Source organism: Rhinatrema bivittatum, chromosome 2, assembly GCF_901001135.1.
Source record: "Rhinatrema bivittatum chromosome 2, aRhiBiv1.1, whole genome shotgun sequence".
Taxonomy (NCBI): Eukaryota; Metazoa; Chordata; class Amphibia; order Gymnophiona; family Rhinatrematidae; genus Rhinatrema; species Rhinatrema bivittatum.
The window spans coordinates 572,813,213-572,837,807 of record NC_042616.1 but is presented as its reverse complement, the minus strand read 5'-3'; the positions used below and the strand labels follow the sequence as shown (position 1 = coordinate 572,837,807).

General features: G+C 45.6%; 1 protein-coding gene across 2 annotated transcripts in view; it reads left to right on the top strand.

The window, feature by feature from the left end:
- The window catches only part of GNAL (G protein subunit alpha L), a 554,112-nt gene that overhangs the window by 524,272 nt on the left and 5,245 nt on the right, over window positions 1-24,595 (top strand). For both annotated transcript variants that reach the window (XM_029590979.1, XM_029590980.1), the window contains exons 6-11: window positions 10,004-10,058; window positions 14,473-14,546; window positions 16,154-16,212; window positions 17,810-17,930; window positions 21,386-21,516; window positions 24,313-24,380. In XM_029590979.1, coding sequence (XP_029446839.1) covers window positions 10,004-10,058; window positions 14,473-14,546; window positions 16,154-16,212; window positions 17,810-17,930; window positions 21,386-21,516; window positions 24,313-24,380 — 508 coding nt within the window. The remainder of the gene's footprint in view (window positions 1-10,003; window positions 10,059-14,472; window positions 14,547-16,153; window positions 16,213-17,809; window positions 17,931-21,385; window positions 21,517-24,312; window positions 24,381-24,595) is intronic.

Sequence of the window (24,595 nt, the reverse complement as noted above, 5' to 3'; positions counted from 1 at the left end):
TGGGACACACTCCCAGTCAGCTCTTAGCAAGGTAAAATTAACTGATCTATAGTTTCCTTTCCTGTTTATATCTTTCCCCTCTTCAACTGATTTGTAATATGTTTCCAGTTCCTTGCCCATAACTTCCATCTCTGCTGACTTTGGCAAATTCTCTGGTTCCTTCTCTTCTTTTTTTTTCCCCCCCTCTGTTCCTCTTTCAGCATTGCTAAAGTGCAGTCCACATCAGCAACAAACCCGCGAGAGACTGATGGTGGTGTTCTGGAAAGAGGTTCACTTTTATACCAACCTCGGGCTGCATGGAGCACCTCGATTTTTTTTTTTAAGAACCTTTGGCTATTCTTTTTGCCATTTTCAAGACTGGTGGATGGTTTCTCGCCTTTAGAGACCTGTGACATCATCCTGGTGGCCTCTTGGAGAGAAGCTTGGGCCGTTTGTTCAGGAGAGCACGTTTCAGTCTCTGATACGTAATTCTCATATTCTGTGCAGTGTCCAACTGGGGTGCAGGCTTTTACTGTAAACCCCAGCAACTCTGGAAAACTTGGAACAGCATCTGCTGAAATGAACTACAAGCCAAAAAAATGCTTTGAAACTGAATCTCTAGCTGCATTTCTTTTTCTTTTTTTTTTGCGCCAAGAAATCCACCTTGAATTTCTGGCAAATCAGTTCTAGAAGTTTTTTTTTCCTTTGGAAGTGACAAGAAAGCTATGATGTACATCAGCACAGTGTGTACAGTGAGCACTATTGCTGGCAGTCCAGACAGAGCAAACAGCAGTCTGGGATAGCCCTGTCATCCTAGGTAGTAACTCAGTACTGGTGCTTTATCCTTCAGAGAAGGGTGATGGGCACAGCAAGCTAAACGCACTCGTGCTTCTGTCAGTCTGCTCTACTTGCCTGTCTGGCGGAAACTTGATGGCTCACTTTTGACATTGGAAGCAAACCAATTTGATGTGTTAGAAGAACAGATGAGTTAGACGGCAGAGCCTGTGCCATTCTCAGAAGCCTGCAGGGAACTCTTTCATGCTGTACACTATAGGCTTTGCCTAAAAGAGCCTCTTAAAGGGTGCAATCCAGATTATTTCACAGAGAATTTGAAAGCTGCTTGTTATTCTCCCTTAATAAATGGAATTCTTGGGCCCCCAAAGTGCCAGGAGCCTGGCTGATGGCTGTGAAGGGCAAGGGCTGCGGAGAACAGCCTTCGTGGTCTCTGCTGCCTCTGAGCAACACATTGGGGGCGGTCGGGTGGACTTGCAGGCCGATGCAATACAATGCGCTCTTTAACCCCTGGCTGGACGCGGGTTGGGGATGCACGTCCACAGTTCTATAAAGGGATTTGCACGGCCAACCCCCATGAAACTCATAGCGCTCATCACATGCAAATGCACGTTGATAGGCTGTAAGTCATTCTCTCCCCCAATTCAAACGCGCACATGTTTCCTCTCCAGAATTAACGCCTGCCCCGGAGCGGGCGTTAAATTTTGGAGGAGCCCAAAAAGGGTTCAGAAAAGCAGAAAATACTGCTTTTCTGTACTCCCTCCGACTTACTATGGTGGCGATATTAAGTGGTGGCAACAAAAAGGACATCCTTAGGAAAAAAAAAACATTAAAATAAACGTGCCGGCGGTCAGGTTAGGAAAAGGGACGCTCGGTTAACGAGCGTCCATTTTCCTAACCTGGTGGCCGTGCGGCCGGTTAGGAGAAACGGATGCTGGTGAAATTGAGCGTCTGCTTTCCTAACCCGCTGACAGCCAGCTCTCCCAGGCACCCGCTGCCGAGGAGGCGCTGGGGTGCACAGTTTCCCCTAGCGCCTCCTTTTTACCGTGGCACCCCATTTAAATATTGCATCGGGCGCCCCGGGGAGGTGGATCGGCGCGCGTTGGGAGAGCAGGCGCTCAGGCAGGAACGCCCCGTGTTCCCCCCCGTGCCGTTTTGCATCTTGTCTGTTGGTGAATAAATCCGGACGTCCTGCCGCACTCCCGGACTGAAAAGTGACCCGGGTACCGCCTAGCAAAAAGATAAATATTTTCTTAGTTCAGAGAAAACCAGCCAGGTATTTGGGTTCGGCTACGGTAATGCAGTCAGGCTTACACACGTTTAATGTTACAAGCTTTTGGGGCGTCCGACATCCCCCCATCTCTAAAAGCAGAGATTTTCTATGGGCAAACCGGTGTTTTGGCCTCTGAAATAGGGACATGCTGAGTGCACAAATGCACTCTTGGAACCGACATACGAGAACGTTTAACACCCCAGGACCGTGTTCTTCGTACGTTTAAACTGTGGTAAGTGCGGAACGTGCACTTCTACAGGACTGTGGTTGTTTGTCTTCTCTCACATTTTGTTGCCTGCCCCAGGGGGAGCCTTTTGAAAACTAAGAGCTTTATCCCATGGAGACTTTGGGGGGGGGCGTTACACATATTTTACTGTTAAGATGTACTTCTAACAAGTTAATTCCTCTGGGCTCATGAAAGAGCTGGGCTCCAGTGTATTGCATCAAATCAGGTGACAATTTTCTTTTCTTTTTTTTTTTTTTACGCACACCTTGCAGAAGACAAAAACCTGCTTTCTACAGGTGTTTGACGGTGGGGACATTGGTGAAGCGCAGTGTGATGGCTTGGCAGATACTGCCCTCTGCAGGCCATTTCCTGCTGCACAAATCCATGCTTTGTCTTCTCTTCTGCAAGCTTTCTTCCCCTCAGAACGAACTTTGGAGCAATCCAAAAAAAAAAAAATCATATTAAACTGGAAAAGATGCGACACATCTCGGACAGTTTTCAATCAGTTGCTGTCGACTTTTTCAAGAGCCCGTCACACACTGCAGTCCAGTTTGTTTCAACCGATTGTTTTTTGCCGTATCCGTGAAGCCAAAAAACCAGGTCACGTGTCCCAACCTCAAGAATCCAGAATCATCCTGTCTCACTAAATTGCTAGCGTGGCCTTCCAAATAACTGGTCAGAGAAGTAAAGCTGATGTCAAGCTGGTATCAGAGCATGCTGCGCGTCTTACTAATTCGGCAAGCAGGGAGAGATTGCATAAACTGAGCCCCTCCAGAGCCCCAGAACAATGCAGAGCACTGACCAAGACTGACAAACTGCAAGGTTGTCAGCATTCAAAAGGAGCTTCAATGGTGGAGAACAAGCACCAGACGCCACACTTTTAACAGCCCTTTAGCCCAACATTTGGATGTGGATAATTGTGTGCCACTGCTGCAAGCCTTGTGTGACTGAAGTGTACACAGGGTCACGTTTACTGAAGGGAATTTGCCCTTGTGTGGGTGACAGTGGCATTTGGGACCACACAGTGCTCGCTTCGCCTGCACTCCAGTGAAGGTATTCAGTTTCTAGTTCAGATCTAAATTACCTTTGCTGCTGATGTTTTCTAAGGTGCATTTAGTACATGTGCGGTGGCGTCTGGTCACCCAGGCTGGGAGTTGAACCAGGTACATTTTGGTGCAGGTGCTTGTTGCACTTTAGGTTCAGCTATGACTAAAGTTGCTCTGATTTGGTTCCAGTTCAGTGAACAGTTTGATATATAAACAAACCAGCTTAGTTCCGATTCACGTGAGATAATGTAAATATAAGATGCATTATGATGATCATTTGCAGAGTAAGGCAGTGCAAGCTAACCGGTCTAAATCTATTGCAACTAGTGTCAGCTATAAGTATTGTGAAGCATGCATGAAACAAACTCCAAAAAAGCAAGATGAATCATAAAAAAGACAATACAATCATAAAAAATTCACATAAACTCTAGTTTTGCATGCACAATATTTATCAGGACAAAAAGATGCATCAGAAGAGCATTCCAGGGTGGGGCTTAACTTTACCCAGTGTGTGCAAGATATTCAGTGCTGTGCAGACAAAGTTAATGCATATGTCTGGTTGAAAAAATATCATTCCTAATTTTAACCAGATAAAGTCATATGTATAAATTAAATGCTCTAAGAGTTTACTCTAAGAATTTACAGTCGGGCTGATACAGAAAAACCCGGGGGAGAGCCAGCGAGCGGCCGCTTTCCCAGCATGCGTCCAAGCCTCTCTTCCTGGGTGCGGGATTCAGGAAAAAAAATGTAAATGAGGGCCCACGGTAAAAGGAGACGTTAGGCACACTAGCGCATCCCTAGCGCCTCCTTTTTGACAGACGCGGCGGCTGTCAGCAGGTTTGACAGCCGACGCTCAATTTTACCGGTGTCGGTTCCCAAACCCGCTGCCAGCCATGGGTTCGGAAAATGGATGCCGGCAAAATGGAGCGTCTGTTTTCCAACCCGCAGGCCGCGGGCAGATTTCTTTTTTTTTAATTTTTGGGGCCTCCGACTTAATATCGCTATGAAAATCATTTTTTTTCTGCTTTTCTGAACACTTTCCCAGTGCCGGCCGAAATTAACTCCTGCCTTTGCCAGGCGTTACTTTCTGTATCGCGTAGGAATGACTATTAGGCTCATCAACATGCATTTGCATGTTGCGGGCGCTATTAGTTTTGGGGGGGGGGGGAGGGTTGGGCGTGCGTTTTCCATGCGCTATTACCCCTTACTGTATAAGGGGTAAAAATAACGCAAACGCGTGGCCAAACGGGGGCTAACAGTGCGCTCATCCTGAGCGCACTTTACTGCATCGGCCCCGTATGATAGGATTCAAACAGATCACTCATTGCATGGTATCATTTCACAGCTCAGCATTGTTTTTCTGCCAGCATTGCTGCATCCTTTACACAACATGAGCTCTGTAAACATTTCCAGTGCAATTGCTGTCTTAGTCTGTTTGTAAAAGAACTTGTTTTATCGGTGTACAGCAAGCTTGTATCAGTCTACACAGTGCAGTCCCTGCTGGAAAGTGCATTAGGAGGCTTTTTGGAGTACGCTGGCATCCTGCAAAGTTGAACCCCACTCGAGCGGAACTCGCTCTCTCTCTCTCTCTCGCTCTCTAAAGTCTGAAACATAAGAATTTCTTTGCTGGGTCAGACCGAGGGGTCCTCAAGCCCAGGATCCAGTTTCTCACAGTGGCCAATCCAAATCACAAGTACGTGGCAAGATCCCAAAAAAGTAAAGAGATCCCATGCTGCTATCATACAATAACTAGTGGCTATTCCCTAACAGGTAGATTTTTAAAAAATACGAGCACACCATGGGGTAGATTTTAAAAAAGAGCGCGATCGCGTACTTTTGTTCGCGCAGCAGGCGCAAACAAAAGTACGCTGGATTTTATAAGATACGTGCACAGCCGCGCGTATCTTATAAAATCCTGGATCGGCGCGCGCAAGGCTGCCGATTTTGGGCAGCCTGCGCGCGCCAAGCCGCACAGCCTGCCTCCATTCCCTCCGAGGCCGCTCCAAAATCGGAGCGGCCTCGGAGGCTAGTCCGGAGGCCTCGACCACGCCCCCGAGCCGGCACCATGCCCCTGGTCCCGCCCCAGGTCCCACCCACGAAACGCCACATCCCGCCCACGAAACGCCGTGTCATTCGGCCCCCGCCCCCGACACGCCCCCTTAAAAAAAACCCCGGGACTTACGCGCGTCCCGGGGCTCTGCGCGCGCCGACGGCCTATGCAAAATAGGCGCACCAGCGCGCGAGGGCCCTGCTCGCATAAGTCCGGGCGGATTTACGCGAGCAGGGCATTTAAAATCCGCCCGCATGTGTATTGCTACCCGGCACATGCACAATTTTATAACGTGCATGCACCAGTGCGCACATGTTATAAAATCTGGGCTGGCACGTGGGGGGGGGGGGGTAGTTTTGCCCAGTTTGCGCGTGGTGACGAGATCGGGCCTCCCCCAGTTCCTTCCCAGTCCGCTCCAATCAAGGAGCGGACTGGGAAGGAACTTTCCTACCCCCTACCTACTCTCCCTCCCTCTTCCCTGACCCCTTTGAAGGCCTTAGATTTTTGGTTTTTTCTTGTTTTCGAACTTAAGCCAGCTCCTGTACCGGCAGCCTCCAGCTCTGCCCGTCCCCCGGACCGCCCCTCGGAAGAGGCCTGGCTCTTGTGCGTATAAGGGGGTTATGCGCGCAGCCAGGCCTCTTCTAAAATGCACGCAAGGCCCGGCCGTGCGCGTAACCCCCATTTTCCCCGCACGCAGGGGATTAAAAATCAGGCCTTAAGTCTACTTGGTTAATTACAGTTTGTGTATTTCTCCTCCAGAAACTTGTCTCAACCTTTTTTAAACCCAGCTATGCTAACTGCCTTAATCAAATCTTCTGTCAATAAATTACAGAGCTTAATTGTGCATTGAGTGAAAGAGAATTTTCTCCGATTTATTTTGAATGTGCTACGCATTAACTTCATGGAATGTCCCCTAGACTTTGTATTTTTTGAAGGCATAAATAAGTGATTTACATTTGACTGTTCTATTCCATGCATGATTTTATATCCCCTTTCAGCTGTAACTTCTGCAAACCGAACAGCCTAAATCTCTTCATAGGGGAGCCAATCCATCCCCTCTATCATTTTGGTCACCCTTCTCTGTACCTTTTCCAATGCAATGCCATCGTTTTTTGAGATGTGGTGACCAGAACTGCACATGGTACTTTAGGTGCGGCCTCACCATGGAGTAATATGGAGGCATTATGACATTCTCTGTTTTAGTCTCCATTTCTTTACTAATAATTCCTAATATTCTATTTGCCTTCTTGACTGCTGTTGCACACTGAGTCGAGGATTTCAAAGTATTGTCCACTATGATGCTCAGATCTTTTTCCTGGGTGGTAACTCCTAATATGGAATCTAACATTTTATAACTGCAGTGTGGGTGACTTTTCCCCGTGTGTATCACTTTGCACTTGTCCACATTTAAATTTATCTGCCACTTAAAAGCACAGCCGTCCAGTCTCACAAAGTCTTCCTGAAATTTTTCACAATCCGCTTGTGATTTTAAAATGCGGAATAATGTTGTGTTGTCTGCAGATTTGATCACCTCGCTTGTCCCCCTTTCCAGGACATTTATAAGTATCTGAAAAAGTACCAGTCCCAGTACAAATCCCCATTACCTTTTTCTACAAGAAAACTGACCATTTAGTCCTATTCTCTTGTTTCCTTCTTTAAGTAGTTTGGAATCCACAAAAGGACATCACCTCCTACCCCATGACTTTTTAATTTTCTTAGGAGTCTCTCATGGGGAACTTTGTCAAACACCTTCTGAAAATCAAAAAACATTACATCTACCAGCTTGCTTTTATCCACGTTTATTAATCCCTCCAAAAAAATGTAGCAGATTTATGAGGCAAGACTTCCCTTGGGTAAATCCATGCTGACTGTTCCATTAAACCATGTCTTTCTATATGCTCTGTGATTTTATTCTTTAGAATAGTTTCCATGAGATTTTCCAGCACTGAAATCAGGTTCTCTCCTCCATAGTTTCCCAGATCACCCTGGCTGTAGTGACAGAGGGCAGGATAACAGAAAACAATCTACTACCAACGCATGCATGAATATAGAAACGCCATCCTTCACACCAAACATGAATACTACGTCAAAAAAATACATGGCTTACAACACAATCCCAAGGCCCTTTTCTCTATGGTAGCTGAACTTACCTCTCCCTCCCACACACAACAACCTGCTAATTCTTCAAAAAATCGCTGCAACGAATTAGCACAATTCTTTAAAAATAAAGTCGCCTCCATCACAACACAATTCTCTAATAATAACTTAAATATCTGCCTTCCGACTCTTAGCTCTTCAGTCTCCCTCTCCTCGTTCGACTCCTCCTCCTCCCTTGAAGTAGAAAACATCCTAAAAAAAATGAAACCCTCATCGCATCCCTCTGAAACTATTCCGTCGAAACTCCTGCTTTCCATACCCAAGGTGATTGCCAAACCTCTATCGAATATTCTCAACTGCTCCCTAGAACATGGCACAGTCCCAAATTTCCTAAAACAAGCAGTAGTGAAACCACTACTTAAAAAACCCAATCTCGACCCCGCCACCTTATCTAACTACAGACCTGTCTCCAACCTCCCCTTCCTAGCTAAAATCCTCGAAAAACTAGTCAACTCTCGCCTCTCTGATCACCTTGAACTAAACAATATCTTCCCACCCACACAACATGGTTTCAGGAAGCATCTTAGTACTGAAACTTTACTGCTCTCCCTTCATGATACACTCATCAGAGGTATAGACTCAGGTTCCTCTTATCTGATTGCCATGCTTGACATCTCGGCTGCATTCGACACAGTCAATCACGATGTCCTCCTCAACATCCTCAGGAGTATTGGGATCTCTGGCAATGCCCTCTCCTGGATACAATCATATATCCAAAATCGCTTCTTTACTGTCTTTGTGGATAATAACGAATCTGACCCTATCAGTCTGCCCCAGGGTGTTCCCCAAGGTTCCTCCCTCTCCTCTACCCTTTTCAATATATACATGCTTCCTCTCACCACTCTGCTCACTAACCTGCACATCAAGCATTTCATTTATGCTGACGATGTGCAAATCATCTTCCCTTTTTCTGACTCACTCCAAACTGCCATACACAACTGGGAATCCTGCCTTTCCTCCATCACCCAACTTCTTAATGACATGCACCTAGCTCTAAATCCCAACAAGACTGAACTTTTAATCATATCTAACAAGCAACCACTTCCAGACATTCCACTTACACACTCATCCTCCTCTTTCCCCACACACGTTCGCAATTTAGGTGTACTCATTGATAATCACCTCACTTTTAAATCATTCATTAACTCTATCATTAAGGAATGTTATTATAAGCTACAAACGATAAAAAAACTCAGACCTCTTCTTCATTTCACGGATTTCCGCACTGTACTTCAGTATATTATTCTATCCAAAATAGACTAATGTAACGCACTCCTCCTTGGCATCCCAGCCTCACACACCAAGCCTCTACAACTTTTACAAAATGCCGCTGCTCGTATACTGTCAAACACCAAAAAGAAGGACCATATCACTCCCATACTCATCAATCTCCACTGGCTCCCAATACACTCCCGAATTCTTTATAAGGCACTCTCCATCATCCACAAAAGTCTGCTAAACTCCAACCTCAATTGGATCAACCCCCCACTCATCCCTCGGACTTCCAACAGACCCACCCGCACAGCTCTACAAGGAACTCTACGTTCTCAATCCATCAAAGCTTTCAAACTCTCCTCCACCATAAGCAGAGCTTTCTCTCTAGCCAGCCCCACTATTTGGAACTCCTTGCCTCATGATATCCGTATGGAGACATATACACCCACTTTCAAAAAAAAACTAAAAACCTGGCTCTTCCAGCAAGCCTACCCCACGTCACCCCCCATTACATAAACTTCATCTGAAATGGATAACTCCAATCCACAAATTTGAACTCGGCCTGAATACGGATTACGATATGTCTCTGAGTTTGGTACATTGAACTGACGGAACTTTTATGTTTATAGTTATTTATATATATATATAGTTATATATATATATAGTTTATATATATATATATATATATAGTTTATATATATATATAGTTTATAGTCTGTAAATCAATGATATTTCTTCCCCTCCCGTGTTTTGTTTTCCCTGGTTTTGTTAAGGGCTACGCCCCAAAGTTAATTGTATATATCTGTTCTTTGTAAGGGCTCCGCCCAAAAGTTCTTGTTATCTGTGAACCGATGCGATGTGCGAATGGACATCGGTATAGAAGAGACGTTAAATAAATAAATAAATAAATAAATAAGAAACAAAGATGTTGGAAAAAATATAATGAAAGACAAAAAAAAGAATTGAAATAAGGGAAAGAAATGCCAAAAAAAAAAAAAAAGAATTATTCAGTTACACACAGAAGGTGGAAAATTATTGTATTTCTTAGTGGAAAATGTTTGATAGTAAAAATGTTTCAGTCAGCATGACGTCTGGGGGTAAATCTGCTGCTGCATTTGTCAGACCTTGTCACAGAATCCGCCCATGAGCTGAGAAGGGGGGCACGTTGATGCTGATAACATAGGATGGGACGGGGGTAGTGTGATGCCAGCACGATGCATTGTGAGAGTCTGCACACAGTGTCTGACTGTTTGTTTTACTTTCAGCTTTCTAGAGAGAATCGACCATGTCCGGCAGAACGATTACACACCCACAGATCAGGTGAGTAAAACCAAAGAGTGATGAAGAGGAGACAGAAACCAACTCCATTAAAACTGTGTCAGAAACTCTATCGCAGTGGAAACCTATCAAGCAAATGGAGCTCCACACGCTGCTCTTTATTTTATTTATTTTTTAATATTGGAACATAAGAACATAGGACTTGGCATACTGGGTCAGACCAAAGCTCCACTGAGCCCAGTATCCTGTTTCCAACACTGGCCCATGCAGGTCACAAGTCTCTGGCAGGATCCCAAGGGGTGGACAGATTCCAAGCTGCTTATCCCAGGGAACAAAGCAGTGGATTTCTGCAACTCCACCTTAATAACGGATAATGGACTTTTCCTTCAGGAACTTGTCCAAACCTTTTTTTAAACACAGCTACACTAATAACTTTCACCACATCCTCTGGCAACTAATTGTAGAGTTCAATTTTGTTTTGAGTAAAAAACAAATGAAAAAAATATTTTCTTGTATTAGTTTTAAATGTTTAGCAACTTCATTGTATGTCCCCTGTTCTTTATAGTTTTCAAAAGAGTAAACAACTGATTAATGTTTACTCGTTCCATTCCACTCATTATTTTATAAACCTCTGTCATATCTCTCCTTAGCCATTTCTTCTCCAGGCTGAAGAGTCCTAACCTTTTTAGCCTTTCTTTATAGGGGAATTGTTCCATCCCCTTTATCATTTGATTGCCCTTCTCTCTATTCCTTTCCTTATAATTCCTAGCATTCTGTTCCTTTCCTGATAATCCCTAGCATTGTATTCCTTTCCTCATAATCCCTAGCATTCTGTTCCTTTCCTTATAATCCCTATCATTCTATTCCTTTCCTGATAATCCCTAGCATTCTATTCCTTTCCTGATAATCCCTAGCATTCTGTTCCTTTCCTGATAATCCCTAGCATTGTATTCCTTTCCTCATAATCCCTAGCATTCTGTTCCTTTCCTTATAATCCCTATCATTCTATTCCTTTCCTGATAATCCCTAGCATTCTGTTCCTTTCCTGATAATCCCTAGCAAAAAATTTCAAGATGCAGAAGCAAAAGAAGTATTGCGCAATATTAACTAGCGCGATGTGAAACAATATTGAAGGTCTTTTCCATCAGTCCCCTGATGTAGTTTTCAAAACATGGCCAGTGTCAGGGCGTTTTGTTAGATTCTCAGAAGGTCTTCAAAGATAGTTTTAATTGCATAAAAAACATTTTTAAAAAGTGTTCTTTCAAAATACTGTTACACCTAAGCTGATGATTACTTAGAAGGCAAAGAAGGCAAGATTTGCCGGTAGTGCCTATTATGACTGGCTTATAGCACACTTGATGTCATTGATTTTGAGAGAGGGGTTTCTCTTCATTAAGGTTTATGGGTATATCTCTTACATCTTCCTCAGTGAATACCAAAGCAAAGAATTTTTAGTCTCTCTGCTATGGCTTTGTCATCCCTAAATGACCCTTTTACCCCTTGATCACCTAATGGGCCAGCTGACTCCCTCGCAAGCTTTTTACCTCGAATGTATCTGAAAAAGCTTTTATTATGAGTTTTTGCTTCCATGGCGAGCTTCTTTTCAAATTCCCTCTTTGCCTTCCTTATCAGTGCGTTGTATCTGACTTGCGAGTGCTTATGCTGTTTGTTTTCTTCATTAGGATCTCTTTTCCATTTCTTCAAAGATATTGTTTTAGATGTTTAGCCTCTCTCACCTCCCCTTTTAAGCATGCCAGTAGTGGTTTAGCCTTCCTTCCACCTTTTCTAATGCATGGAATACATCTGGTCTGGGCTTTCAGAAGGAAGGAATTTGTTTCTCTCTCCAAGATACGAACACCGCCAATAGTGCTATCCAGTCATGACAGAGCAATACTAATACGACCAGAATGTTTTCTGTTGGGGTAAGCCACTGCTTTAATTCCTCCCCCGAGGCACGACTTCAGCTCTGGGTCTTCTCAGAATGATTTACCCGATGATTTATGCTCTATGTGACCTGACGATTTTTAGAAAGTTGTTAAAAGCCTTTCTTTTCAGAGTGGCTTTCGAATGACCTGGAATTGTGTGTGTACTTTATTTTGTTCGTTTTGACTTAGAGTATATTGTTTTTAGCTGTTTTGTGTCATCAAGCGTCTTCTTCACGCGCAGAACAGCGACGTCCGACGCTCCAACTCAGCCAACACTTCGTAAGCTTGTTCCCCGCTGCAGAACTCTCCCATGTAGCATCACTGCTTAGAGAGACTCGGTGACAGCTTGAGTGGTTGCTGTTAATCTGCAAAGAGCTCAACCCCCCAGTAATATATATACCTTGCTTTGCTAGGCCTAGTTCAAGGCTTTTATCTCGGGTTTAAACCCTTAAGTCTCCAGGCACAGTTCAAGGCTTTTATCTCGGGTTTAAACCCTTAAATCTAGTGCCTGTGGGCTTGGTTTAGGGACAACCAAGCCCTACTGCCTCCAGCCACCATGGCTTGTAGGAGGGAACAATTCAATACTGCGTCTTGCCCACCCACAGCAGTTTCCTTAGGTTCTAACCTGTTCAGTGTCCAGGTCTCCTTCAGGGGGTTTCCACCAGTCTTCTCCTTCCTCCATCAGTATAGGCTTCAGGTCTGGACTCTCCAGCAAGCCCAGCTCCATGTCTCCCTCTGCCTTTAGTACTCCTTCTTCCTGTTCCCGTCCAGCCCCCTTCGTGAAGGCCACCTCCCCGGCTCCTCCCAGTCCACCTGGAAGTTCCCGCCCTCTTGATGAGATGCAGGCTGTGCAGTCCCTCCCTCTCGGTTCACCTCTCCTCCCCCTCTCTTTCAGTACCTTTCAGAGCAGGATCTCCTCCCCCCTAACCTGGGGTTCCTTCGGTTTCGAGGGTTCCACCCAGGTTTCCAGCCCCAGCCTTCCCCAGGGAATATAATAACCAACACATTTGTTATCCGCTTAGCATAATTTTATTAACAGAAATGTGTTAAAGACGCATGTTTAATAATAGCCTTCCACCCGCCAGCAGAGGCCACCTCCTGAGGTCAGCACGGTGCACCTGGACCTGCCCAGCCTAACGGATGGGCGATCCGACCCCACATCCCCTGCACTTGTAGGTTGCAGGCTAAGCTCTGTGGCTGACTCTGACTTTTGAGAGTTTGGCAAGCTAAATCCTACATGTATATTTTCTTGAGATTTTATTTGAACATCGCTTCATTTTAGTTACCCAAGATGTAAACATTCGCAAACTGCTTTTTTGCACGGATACCGTTCAAGAGCCTGAAGGCTTGGCACTGCTGGCAACCTTCCTCTAGACTGTCCAGGAGCAGATTAGTGCATGGGGGTGAAGGAACAGCCAGGATGAGGAGGAGAGGAGAGTTTGCTCGCACCAAGAGTAGGAGGGCATGGAAATAACTTGATAGCACTTCCATGGGTAAGGGAATTAGTAAAACCATTTACCCGGGTAAATACCGATTCATGCACGTAGACTGGCTGTTGGGAAACCTCCCCCTTCAATATGGCTGCAGACTCTCGTGATGTCCCAGAATATGCGGGGAGGCGTTCCCTGGGGAGGGTTTTGGGCAGGATCGAAGGTTGTAGTTTTCACTCTGCGCGCATAATTTTCCACAGAAAAATCCACCCGCGCAAGAAGCGAGTGCAAAACACCTGCAAGCTTTGAAGGGAAAGGACGGACGTGCAGAGCAGACAGTCTGAAAATGCCCCCTCCCCGTGAATGCCGTGTGTCGCTAGAGTCCCTAGGGGAAGTGCACTTTACTAAGCAGATCTTTTGTTAAACCAATACTCTTTGTTCTCTTTTCATACTGCTGTCCTTTGAGCCTTTCATTGCAAGCCGGCAGCATTGTGGCACGTTGTGAAATCTCCAGAGAGGCCAACGCTTGATGAAGCCAGAAAACTGAGTTGACCTTTAAAGAGAGTCCCCGGGGAGGATGGAGGAAGCTTGCACTGCCGCTGCTGCCGCTGCTGCCCTTCCTTCCAGGGCTGTCAAAGGGGCACCTTAAGATGAGCACAAAAAATCAGTGGGACAGTTTAGAAGGGGGAGGCAGAGGCATTAGATGCTTCTCTGGCCCTGCTGCCATCATATTTAACAGCTCCTGTACCCTCTGCTGCCCTCACATGAGTTTGGGTAGCTCAGTCCCTCCTCTGCTGGGCAGTGCATCATGCCAAATGCAAGGTCAAGCACTGACCACTCAAACTGAAATATATGGAAGCAATTGTTTTAAGGCGTTTGTTTTTATGATGTCCATTCTTTGTTCAATGAACTTTTTATGAATGTGCCATTTGTTAACTGCCTGGAACATGCGGAATGTAAGTTTTTAGAATAAATAAATAAGTAAACAAACGTTGTTCTTTGAAACAAAGAGCTAAGCATGCAGTGGTTTGTATGTTCTTTAAAATCTAGTCACTAAAACTTTTTAAATGATCTCTTCACTTTACCTTCTGACTGTTTCAGGATCTTCTAAGATGCAGAGTTTTGACATCTGGAATTTTCGAAACGCGATTTCAAGTAGACAAAGTAAATTTTCAGTAAGTATATCCGTGCCGTCTTAACCTGCATGCTGTTCTTGCTAGGACCTTTCTTCTGTGGCGAGGAGTACTTTAGCTGGGGAGAGAGCAGCAGTCCTCTCACACACGGCACGGGAGGGCAGACGAGAGCAGCCTTTTCCACTCCCGGCAGCGCACATCTGTAGTGAAAGGACAGAGTGGCAGCAGTTTACACAGTGAAATCACGACCCTTGCATTTTATCATGATATCACTGGCCGGAGATTCAGTCAGCCTTCATCTTACACCTTATGTGTAAGGAGTGGATGAAAATTTGAAATCAACGTGACCCTTTCACTTGTTTGAAATATATCCATGCTGGAGCTCTTTACTACTTTTACTCGGTTAATAATTTCTCAGCAAGTATCCCAGCTGTTTTTTGCCCAGATGTATAAGGTACACACATAGAGAGAGAGATATAGATATATATTTTTATGTGTATATGGTTAATTGAGGAACTGAGCCTCCAGACACAAGAGAGCCGTATACTCTATATACGGCTCTCTTGTGTCTGGAGGCTCAGTTCGTGTCTGGAGGCTCTGCCGTTCGTGTCTGGAGGCTCTGCCGTTCGTGTCTGGAGGCTCTGCCGTTCGTGTCTGGAGGCTCTGCCGTTCTTGTGTAGAACGGCAGAGCTGATCAGAGGGTCTCCATGGTGACCTTGGTTCAGCTCAGTCAGGAACCGATAAGGCCGCTCCAGAGAACACTATTTCCACAGTTAGGAAGGAAAACAAAATACCAGCTTTTCACTTACATAGGTCTCTCGGTCCTTCACTGAAAAATGAATATCTTTCTTTCTCTTTATACATATTTTCTTTTATTTATTTACTGTTTGTTCTCTGTCCTGCAGACATTTCACCTAGTGCCAGTGTGTACTGCAGCGAGGATTTATGAAATGTTCCCCATTTTGAATGCTTTAGTGTGCTAAACTGTCCCGCGGAGTAGCAGTGTATAATGTCTATACAAATAGTGTGTCTCTTTTAAGGGACCTACCTTATCTTAGCTTTTGACTTTCCGGCTTCTTTACCTCCAACAAAAATTAAACAAAAGGCATCTTCCACCTGAACTAGGCCACTGAGTGAGTTCCATAGGAAGGAGGAAAGGGAAGAGCTCCCTGAAGGGGGTGGGTGAGAGGGAGGAGCAGTGCTGAGCACTTCTTGGGGCACTACTCCACTCATGCACAAATAATTTTAGATTTCAACTCTGAAAGAATAATCCTGCGGTGAGTGCTGCACTCCGACAAGTGTTAAGGCTTGGCCACCATTCCCAGCTCAAGGGATTGCTCCTTGGGCCAAATGTACTCCCGAAGTGCCATTCAGGGGACCTGGGATGGAGGTGGAAGGGCTAAGCCAAGCATCACACCTGTGGTGCCACCTAGTGGGCAGACAGAGTAGCACTGGTGTGCTGAAGTATCCTTCCAGAGGGGGGCCAAACATTGACGATGAATGTGCATGCATTTATGACCTAGTGATAGACACACAGATCTGCTAGGAACTATTTCCTTAGATGAATATTCAGTTTCTTGCATAAACTGCTCTTTAAGTGTAGAATAGCACCATAACCCTGTGTTTAACATACTGTGACTCTTTCACAGCATGTTTGATGTAGGTGGACAGAGAGATGAAAGAAGGAAATGGATCCAGTGCTTTAATGGTGAGTTAATGAATACCATACCTCTTTAGCAAACTTAATATACTGGTTCTAGCTTTCCCTGCATGTGGTAACACTGTGTACCCTCCTGGTTAGTCCAAATAGTGCCGTTCTGCAAGATAGTGATAGTCTCACTAAAAGTACACATAAGCTGGGGGAAATAATAATAATATCAAAAGTGTTTTTCAGCTCCGCTTTAAAGAGCAAAACTGGTACACAGTGGTTTGCTACGCATCAGTGAGACCAAAATGCTTTCCTGGTATGGAATCCTAACACTCGGTGCAGGGGAAGAAAGCAGAGAGGCCATTGTCAGGATGTGAATAATGCAGGGCCTGCATGGCAGTATTTGGAAGTTGGGTTTTGTAGGGCATTGCTCAAAGCATTAACTGAACATCTTAAACAAGCCTCCACATACGACACCCTTTTGCCATGACATAGCACAAGTTCTGATCTCCATGCTGGTCATTTTTAGACCCCCAGAAGGCTGGTAGATACATTATGTGTTCCCTGATACTCATTTCATATATCTACACCTATCATTAAAAGCTTTGCTAGGTTTTCCTTACAGCTGACTGCAAGGCACTTGTCCATATGCCAGTTTTTACTCGTCAGCCTCCCCTACACACACAAACACACACACACTCTCCCCCTCATAACCTGATACATTTATATTAGTTGTGTTTTATCGAGGTGTTTGAAAGTGTGTTGCCATGCTTGGCTGATACTGGAGCACTGTGGCAGACCACTGAGCTGTGAGCAGGAGTGAGGCCACAGGCTGCGCAGCGCCTTCCCAGCACTGCAGTCTGCGTGGTCCGGCTGTGCAGCTCTTACAGCTTCTAACCCCCCCCCCCCCCCTTTCCTCCTGTCAGGCCTTCTTCCCTCTGATGCTAGCTTTCTCTTTCTGATAGTTTTGATGTTAGTTTTTATTTCCTTCTCCCTTTCCTCATAATTTCCCAGCACAGCAGCTGGATCCCTGGTAAAACATAGTCTGGGATGCTTCTTCCTGACGTGTGCAGAGCCCTGACGGGAACACCCCCCCCCCCGATGCTCTCAGAACGTGTGCAGGAATCAGTTGGACTTTAGTATTAAAACAGCTGGGAAAATTATTTGCGTTCAAAAGGGTCTTATTCCGATGGGGTTCTTTGCAGGCTTATTGAAGCACACTGAGACTCATCTGGTGACGATGCCGTATCTCTGCTTTAGACACCAGAAAAGCTTGTGTGCAGCATCAGCTTTGGACCAATCTCGTGTCTGCCCCATACAGGGCATCACAGCCTGCCAGGAATCTTATTTAGAGTGGGGAAGAGAGAGGAGCTGGGAAAGCTAAGGAAGTGTAGAGCAATTGAGTCCAGCCAGCAGGAGAAAGTGACAGAATTTGTGTGACGGAGGGAAGGTGGGGGCAAAGCTTGAGTCAAGGGCCACTGCTTGACTCAAGCGAAAGCTGCTCCACGCCAAGGAAGGAGGGGCCAGCTCTTAGAAGTTTCTTTCAAAATAGACCATAGTGAGAAAGCGGGGAGGCAGAACATGAGATGTGCTGCTGAGAACTGAGAAACTCGAGTCCATTGCAGGCGTTCATTTGTTAATGCTTCTTCCCATCCAGATGTTACTGCTATAATCTTTGTTGTGGCCTGTAGTAGTTACAACATGGTAATAAGAGAAGACAACAACACGAACAGGCTACGAGAATCTCTGGACCTCTTTAAAAGTATCTGGAACAACAGGTAAAGGATGCAAATGCATGATTGTACGTAGTAGATCACCGTCAGGGCTGGGGGTTGCAAGCTGAAGACCATAACGTCCGCACATGAAAAGTTCCTCGGTGCAGCCTTCTCATCCTGCCCGCCTCACACACCTCACACACCTCTAGTCTGCACTAGCTGGCCTTTTATATTTCACACCTAACGCACCATTAAAGGGGGGGCCAACCACACGTTATTTAATTTTTTTATGAGAAAGTATTAGGGAAGATGAGCGCTGTGGTCACCTAAACCCGCAGGAGATTTTGTAAGCCTCGGCCCTCCTCTTTAACATTTTTAATGTGGTGCTGCATTAGTGAGCATTTTGTCTTTTGATGGCAGCGGCAAAGTGCCTGGAGCCCTCTCAGTGCCGCCGCAGTGCCATCAGAAGCTAGTTCCCCCCACCGCTGCAACGCTATTTTCAACATTTGTTTTCAAAAGAACAGAATTTCTTTTTAAAATGGAGATTGTTTCAAAAGTCACGGCCTGTTAGGTTAACCCTCAGTACTGCAGAAGCTCGGGCCTCCAATCTTTTCCCTCGGCCCAAGCATTTTTTTTCCTTCTGCTTTTGCGCTTTCAGCTCAATCAGAATTAGCCTCCACAGGGCAGCGGTGTCGTGAACATTAATTTGCAGTGACCGGGGGGGACGGGACTGTCTTCATTTATTGATGACCCTCTCTTCCCTTCTGCCGAGCCCAGCCGTCACAGCGCCCGCATGCACCCGGAGACTGGCCCTCGTGTTAGCGCTGTGCAATAGCTGGAGCCTCCTCCCTCCCCTCCCCGGGGGATGTGAGCACTGCTTCCCCAGCCAGCCCAAGGAGCAGAATCAAACCCCTGAGCCAGCACTACAATTAAACAATCGGGCCAGCCCCCCCCCCCCCCTTCCCCTACAGTAATGTTCTTACTGACACCTGTGGGGAAGAGCAACGAAGCTGCGTGGAACGTACGGACCAAACCCACAGCAGCTGCCGCCTGCTCCATTCCTGTCCCACTGCCCACCAGCTATCACTCATGCTGCAGTATCTCTTACAAGGCCGGTCATGCTGGAGGAATTCAGTTTTTATATTCTGCTTCTCAGTGCTACAAACTGGATTACATTCAGGTCCCGTAGAAATGTCCCCTATCGCCAGAGGGCTTATAATCTGGGTTTATACCTGAGGCAACAGAGGGTAAAAGTGATTTGCCCAAGGTCACAGTGAGTGGCAGTGGGATTTGAACCCTGGTTCATAGCCCGCTGCTTTAACCTAGTGATTGCCGGTACGACTTCATAAGATAAGTGGCCAAATATTTTGAAAACTCCAAAACAAAAGTGCTTCTTCACCACTAGTGATTGATGGTTTGGGATGAGAATAAAGAGACAGTTTTCTCTGTTTCAAGTGTCAGTACTTGCTTTTGCCACTTGGTGGCGCCAAATACATTTTCAGTATTCCCTGGAATGCCCTTTTGAATAGATTCAATGGTATCAGTCCCAGAATTTCTAAAAAAAAAATCACCTGGGGTTAATTCATCAAATCAAACCCAGCATCCAAACCTGGACATATTTTCACCAGTTGTGTAATAATTATTGATTGTTCCAGGTTGCTCCAGGGGACTGAAGAACAGACCAGCCTATATGTACACTCACTGTCCATCAAAATGTATTTACTAGACCCAGAATACCTTTAGAGAAATCCATATTATCCCTCAGCCTTTCCATAGAACTCTTATGGAGGTCAGAAATGTCCTTTCTGATCTGAGCTGTTTTTTTTACCTCTCGGACTCCAGAAGGCTGTCTTTGCTGAATCACAGTACCACGGGGTTAACCTGCTGAGCTGTGTGATGAATTCACATTATGCAGCTTTCCAGCTCTAGTAGTAAAGCAGTAAGCCACACAGTCTGCTGGGGCACACATGCAGACATATAGATATATCCTTGATAAAGCCAACCCAAATGAGCAACTGAAGGTACCGTATGGGCTTAAATCTCCCAAAGTGCTATGGATTTATTGCTGGTTTGAGTCCTTCCGTCTTTGCATGTCTTTAAATTTTAAGAAATGAATCAATCCATAGTGAGACTGCACCTTGAGTACTGTGTGCAATTCTGGTCACCTCATCTCAAAAAAGATATAATTGCACTAAAAAAGGTGCAGAGAAGGATAACCAAAATGATAAAGGGAATGGAATGACTCCCCATTGAGGAAAGGCTAAAGAGGTTAGGACTTTTCAGCTTGGAGAAGAGACGGCTGAAGGGGGATATGATGTAGGTCTACAAAATCAGGAGTGGAAAAGAATGGGTAAATGTGAATCAGTTATTTACACTTTCAGAAAATACAAAGACTAGAGGACACTCTATTAAATTAACAAGTAACACATTTAAAATAAATAGGCAGAAATTCTTTTTCACTCAATACACAATTAAGCTCTAGAATTCATGGCCGGAGGAAGTGGTTAAGGCAGTTAGCATGGCTTAGTTTAAAAAAGGTTTGGAGAACTTCCTGCAGAAGAAGAACACAAACTGTTATTAACTAAGCTGATTTGTTGAAAGCCTAGCCTTATTACTGAGCATTAGTAGCATGGGATCTATTTACTGTTGAGTTCTTACCAGGTATTTATGACCTGGATTGGCTACTGTTGGAAACAGGATGGTGGGCTTTATGGACCCTCGGTCTAACTCAGTATGGCAATTCCTTATAGTCTTAAGGGACAAAATTAAAATTATTAGAGACCTTCCTCTTTAAGGTTTCAATTTTAAGATTCATATATGCATCGATAAAATTTCAAGAATGTAGAAATTCAAAGACAGAATGAAAAGGTGATGTTAATTGTTCTTAAAACACTATCATTGTGAGTTGCCAGGGTTTCTAGCTTTCTCTAGGGGAATAGCTACTTGTAGGACCTCAGCAGGTTGCTTATGCAGGGGGCTTCAGGAGGTACAGAATCATACAGCCTGTACTGGATCTATCCATGATGCTGGGATTAGCCTCACTTCTCTTGGGACAAGTGCCAGGAGACAAAAACAGTATCTGTATTCCAGAAAGCATGGGGATAAATACAGGGAATCTCTAAGGAAGTGATGGGAACTAAAATGATAAATGAATTAGAAGGATGGGCAGACTAGCTGGGCCATACGGTCTTTTTCTGCCATCATGTTTCTAGGTTTAATGCTCACAGAAGAGAAGATCTTGGATTACCATTATATCTGAAGAGGGTGCTTAAGCAGTCTAGTGCACCATCTCCACACCATGCTGGGACATTGGTTCAGCATTAGCTGAGAGGAAGAGCCACCAGCTCTCCATACTGCAGCAGCTAGTGATCCTGGCAGGTTTTCAGCCAAGACCCTCTCTCCTAAGATTCTGAAGGATCAGAAGCCCAAATCAAAGGCAATTGTGAACTCTTTGCACCCTGCATCTATTCAGTTTATTAAAGTAAAAAACATTCTCTCTCTCTCTCTGTTCATCACAGGTGGTTACGAACCATTTCTATCATCTTGTTCTTGAACAAGCAAGACATGTTGGCTGAAAAGGTTTTGGCAGGGAAGTCTAAAATAGAAGACTATTTTCCAGAATTTGTGCGTTACACTGTACCTGACGATGGTAAGATTGGATAATTGTTTTCTCGGGAGTATTGTAAAAAGGTCTCAGTTTCCTTGGGTATTTAAAAAATAAAAGTGATCTGGAGATATTCAGTGACTACAGCACCTGCATTCACAATTTGCTTTAAAAATGTCTCTGGAGGAATGTCATTCAGCTTGGAATTGTGGTACGGATGGGGTTTGTGGCTTTTCAGGTTGATCTCTGCTCTGGCTAGCAGAATATATTATCAGTCATATCTCCACTGTTATTCTCTGGAACCATCAGATATCATTCAAAACTGGAACAGGTGGAGCCTACCGAGCATACTCAACCTGTAATGTCAGCATGAAGCCAAAAAACCTGGCCATGCATCAAGGAAAATCAGGACTTTCTTCTGCCTCTTAAAAGGATTTAGTGTCATGCAAATCCCTAAAAAGACACAAAGCAGGACTTTTCTGCTCACAAAACACAAAGAAAACACCATTTGCCTTTATAATATTTTTTTTATTGTTAAATATTTATTCATAACGTTTATGTATTATGTTTGGATGGATTGTTTTAAAATAAGGGTTTAAAAGGCGCCTTATATTTGCAGTCATACTCTTGTCTGCTGAGGATGTTCTGTCTTGTCTCCCGATTCCTGCAGCTGGTCTCAGATACACATGATCACTGCTGCGCCATTCGCAAGAATAGCAGTAAATACATTCCCTTTCAGCACATGCACGCCTTTCACAGACCCTTACCTTCGAACAACCCATTCTTCCATGCTGATACCCAACAGTGACCGTTCCACCCGCCCGCCAAGGCAGGCAGCATCTAACTCATCCCTCAGCACAAAACTCACACCCCATCTTTAGCAGGCAGCCCAATGGGCAGTTTCTTCTCTTCTCTCTTCTGCCAGAAGGGCCTGAGCCTTTTCATGTAATAGCTCAGGCCCAAACTAGAGGGAAGAGAGAATAGTGGGAGGGCAGGAACAAGAAGAGATGAGTGCCTGGGAGACAACTACTCTCAAAAGAAGGGGAGTAGAGAGAAGGGGCCCAACGTGAAAGAAAGGCTAGAGAAAGGGAGAAGGAAAGAACATAGCTGTGCAGGTGTGGGGTGAGGCATGAGGGAAGGAAGGGAAGCCCAGAGAGATACCGGCCTCATGCCCTCCGCTGCGATGGACCCAGAGAAGGTCATTCCCCAGGAAGGCGCAGTGCACGTCGCATTCCAGCGTGTTCCACTGTAAGCTGGAAACATAGGAAGGGTTAAAACTATGCACTGAAATTCACTGCACACTGTCTTAATGCGCAGACTGAAAATGTTTTACCCCCCCCCCCCCCCGATGCAGAAAGTTAATTGTATGCTAATATGTCGGAAGTTAACCCAGTGAGCTGACTGGAAAATGTGTGCACGGAGCACAGACTGAATGCACATTTTAAACTCACGGAGTGGGGAAGTCTCTCATATGTGATTTATGCGCCAAAAATATGATTTATGTGCACAAAAATGCTTTTTGGTGCAGAAAGCACTTTTTGCACGCCAGAAGCATGCTTTGTGTGTGCAAAGTGTGTTTTCTGCACATAAATCCCGATTGCAGGTCCCAGCGCTGGGCCCTGCAGCTTCTGCCCGTGGACTGATGCAAGCGCTGGAAACTTGACTCCACCTCTGACCAGGAGTAAAATTTCTTGCGCTAGGAAACCCTGAGTTAAGCCAATGCACCTCTCTGCATTGGGAGCAATAGTTAGTGCCTGCATTTGTGTGGGAATTGCATGCGAGGGCGCTAAGCAGGACGCACAGTTTTACACAAAATTCCAAAATCCTTACCGCATTGGGAGTAACATTTGTGCACAAAAATGTGCGTCCACCTGAGAGTAAAACTGTGCGCTCTTCTGAGCGAGGAAGGCTGCAGTAGATGAATAAGAAGGTAAACAAAAATGCAATGCAATCTGTGAGAATGATAAATTATCCCAATAAATGTGTGCAACATTATGGGGCGGATTTTCAGAGCCCTGCTCGCGTAAATCCGCCCAAAACCGGGCGGATTTACGCGAGCAGGGCCCTGCGTGCCGGTGAGCCTATTTTACATAGGCTCACCGGCGCGCGCAGAACCCCGGGACTCGCGTAAGTCCCGGGGTTTTCGGAGTGGGCGTGTCGGGAGGCATGTCGGGGGCGGGGCCGGAGAGCGCGGCGTTGCGGGGGCGTGTCAGCAGCGTTTTGGGGGCGGGTACGGGGGCGTGGCTACGGCCCGGGGGCGTGGCCGCGCCCTCCGTACCCGCCCCCAGGTCGCGGCCCGGCGCGCAGGAGGCCCGCTGGCGCGCGGGGATTTACGCCTCCCTCCGGGAGGCGTAAATCCCCCGACAAAGGTAGGATGGGGGTTTAGACAGGGCCGGGCGGGTGGGTTAGGGAGGGGAAGGTGAGGGGAGGGCAAAGGAAAGTTCCCTTCTAGGCCGCTCCGATTTCGGAGCGGCCTAGGAGGGAACGGGGGTAGGCTGCGCGGCTCGGCGCGCGCAGGCTATACGAAATCGATAGCCTTGCGCGCGCCGATCCAGGATTTTAGCCGATACGCGCGACTACGCGCGTATCTACTAAAATCCAGCGTACTTTTGTTTGCGCCTGGAGCGCAAACAAAAGTAGGCTGTTCGCGCTCATCTGAAAATCTACCCCTATGTGCTCATGATGGCCGCAAGACAAACTTTTTTTTTTTTTTTTTTTTTTAAAGACTCAAAATGAAGATCTCTGCGCTCTGGGGGTGTGGAAGGAGGAACAAACTCAGGCCACACTGCTATTACACAGATTTCCTGACATATTGTATTTGTTTTCTTTTTCACTGTGCAGCAACACCAGATGCAGGAGAAGATCCCAAAGTAACAAGGGCCAAGTTCTTTATCCGTGATGAATTCTTAGTAAGTGAGAACGATTCCTCATGGGATGCCAATAATTTGGAGTAATCAGGCAGCCCAGCTGTGGGAGGGAGGCTCTGGGCTAGGAGAGGTGCTGCCCCTTGGGTTCCTCTTAGAGATGCAGTATGACCGAGGTGCTCCGCTCCGATGACTGCAGTTCCAATGCGGGTGGCCGTTGAGTTCAAATTTTCTTGCATCGGGCCAAAAGGTGCGCGACA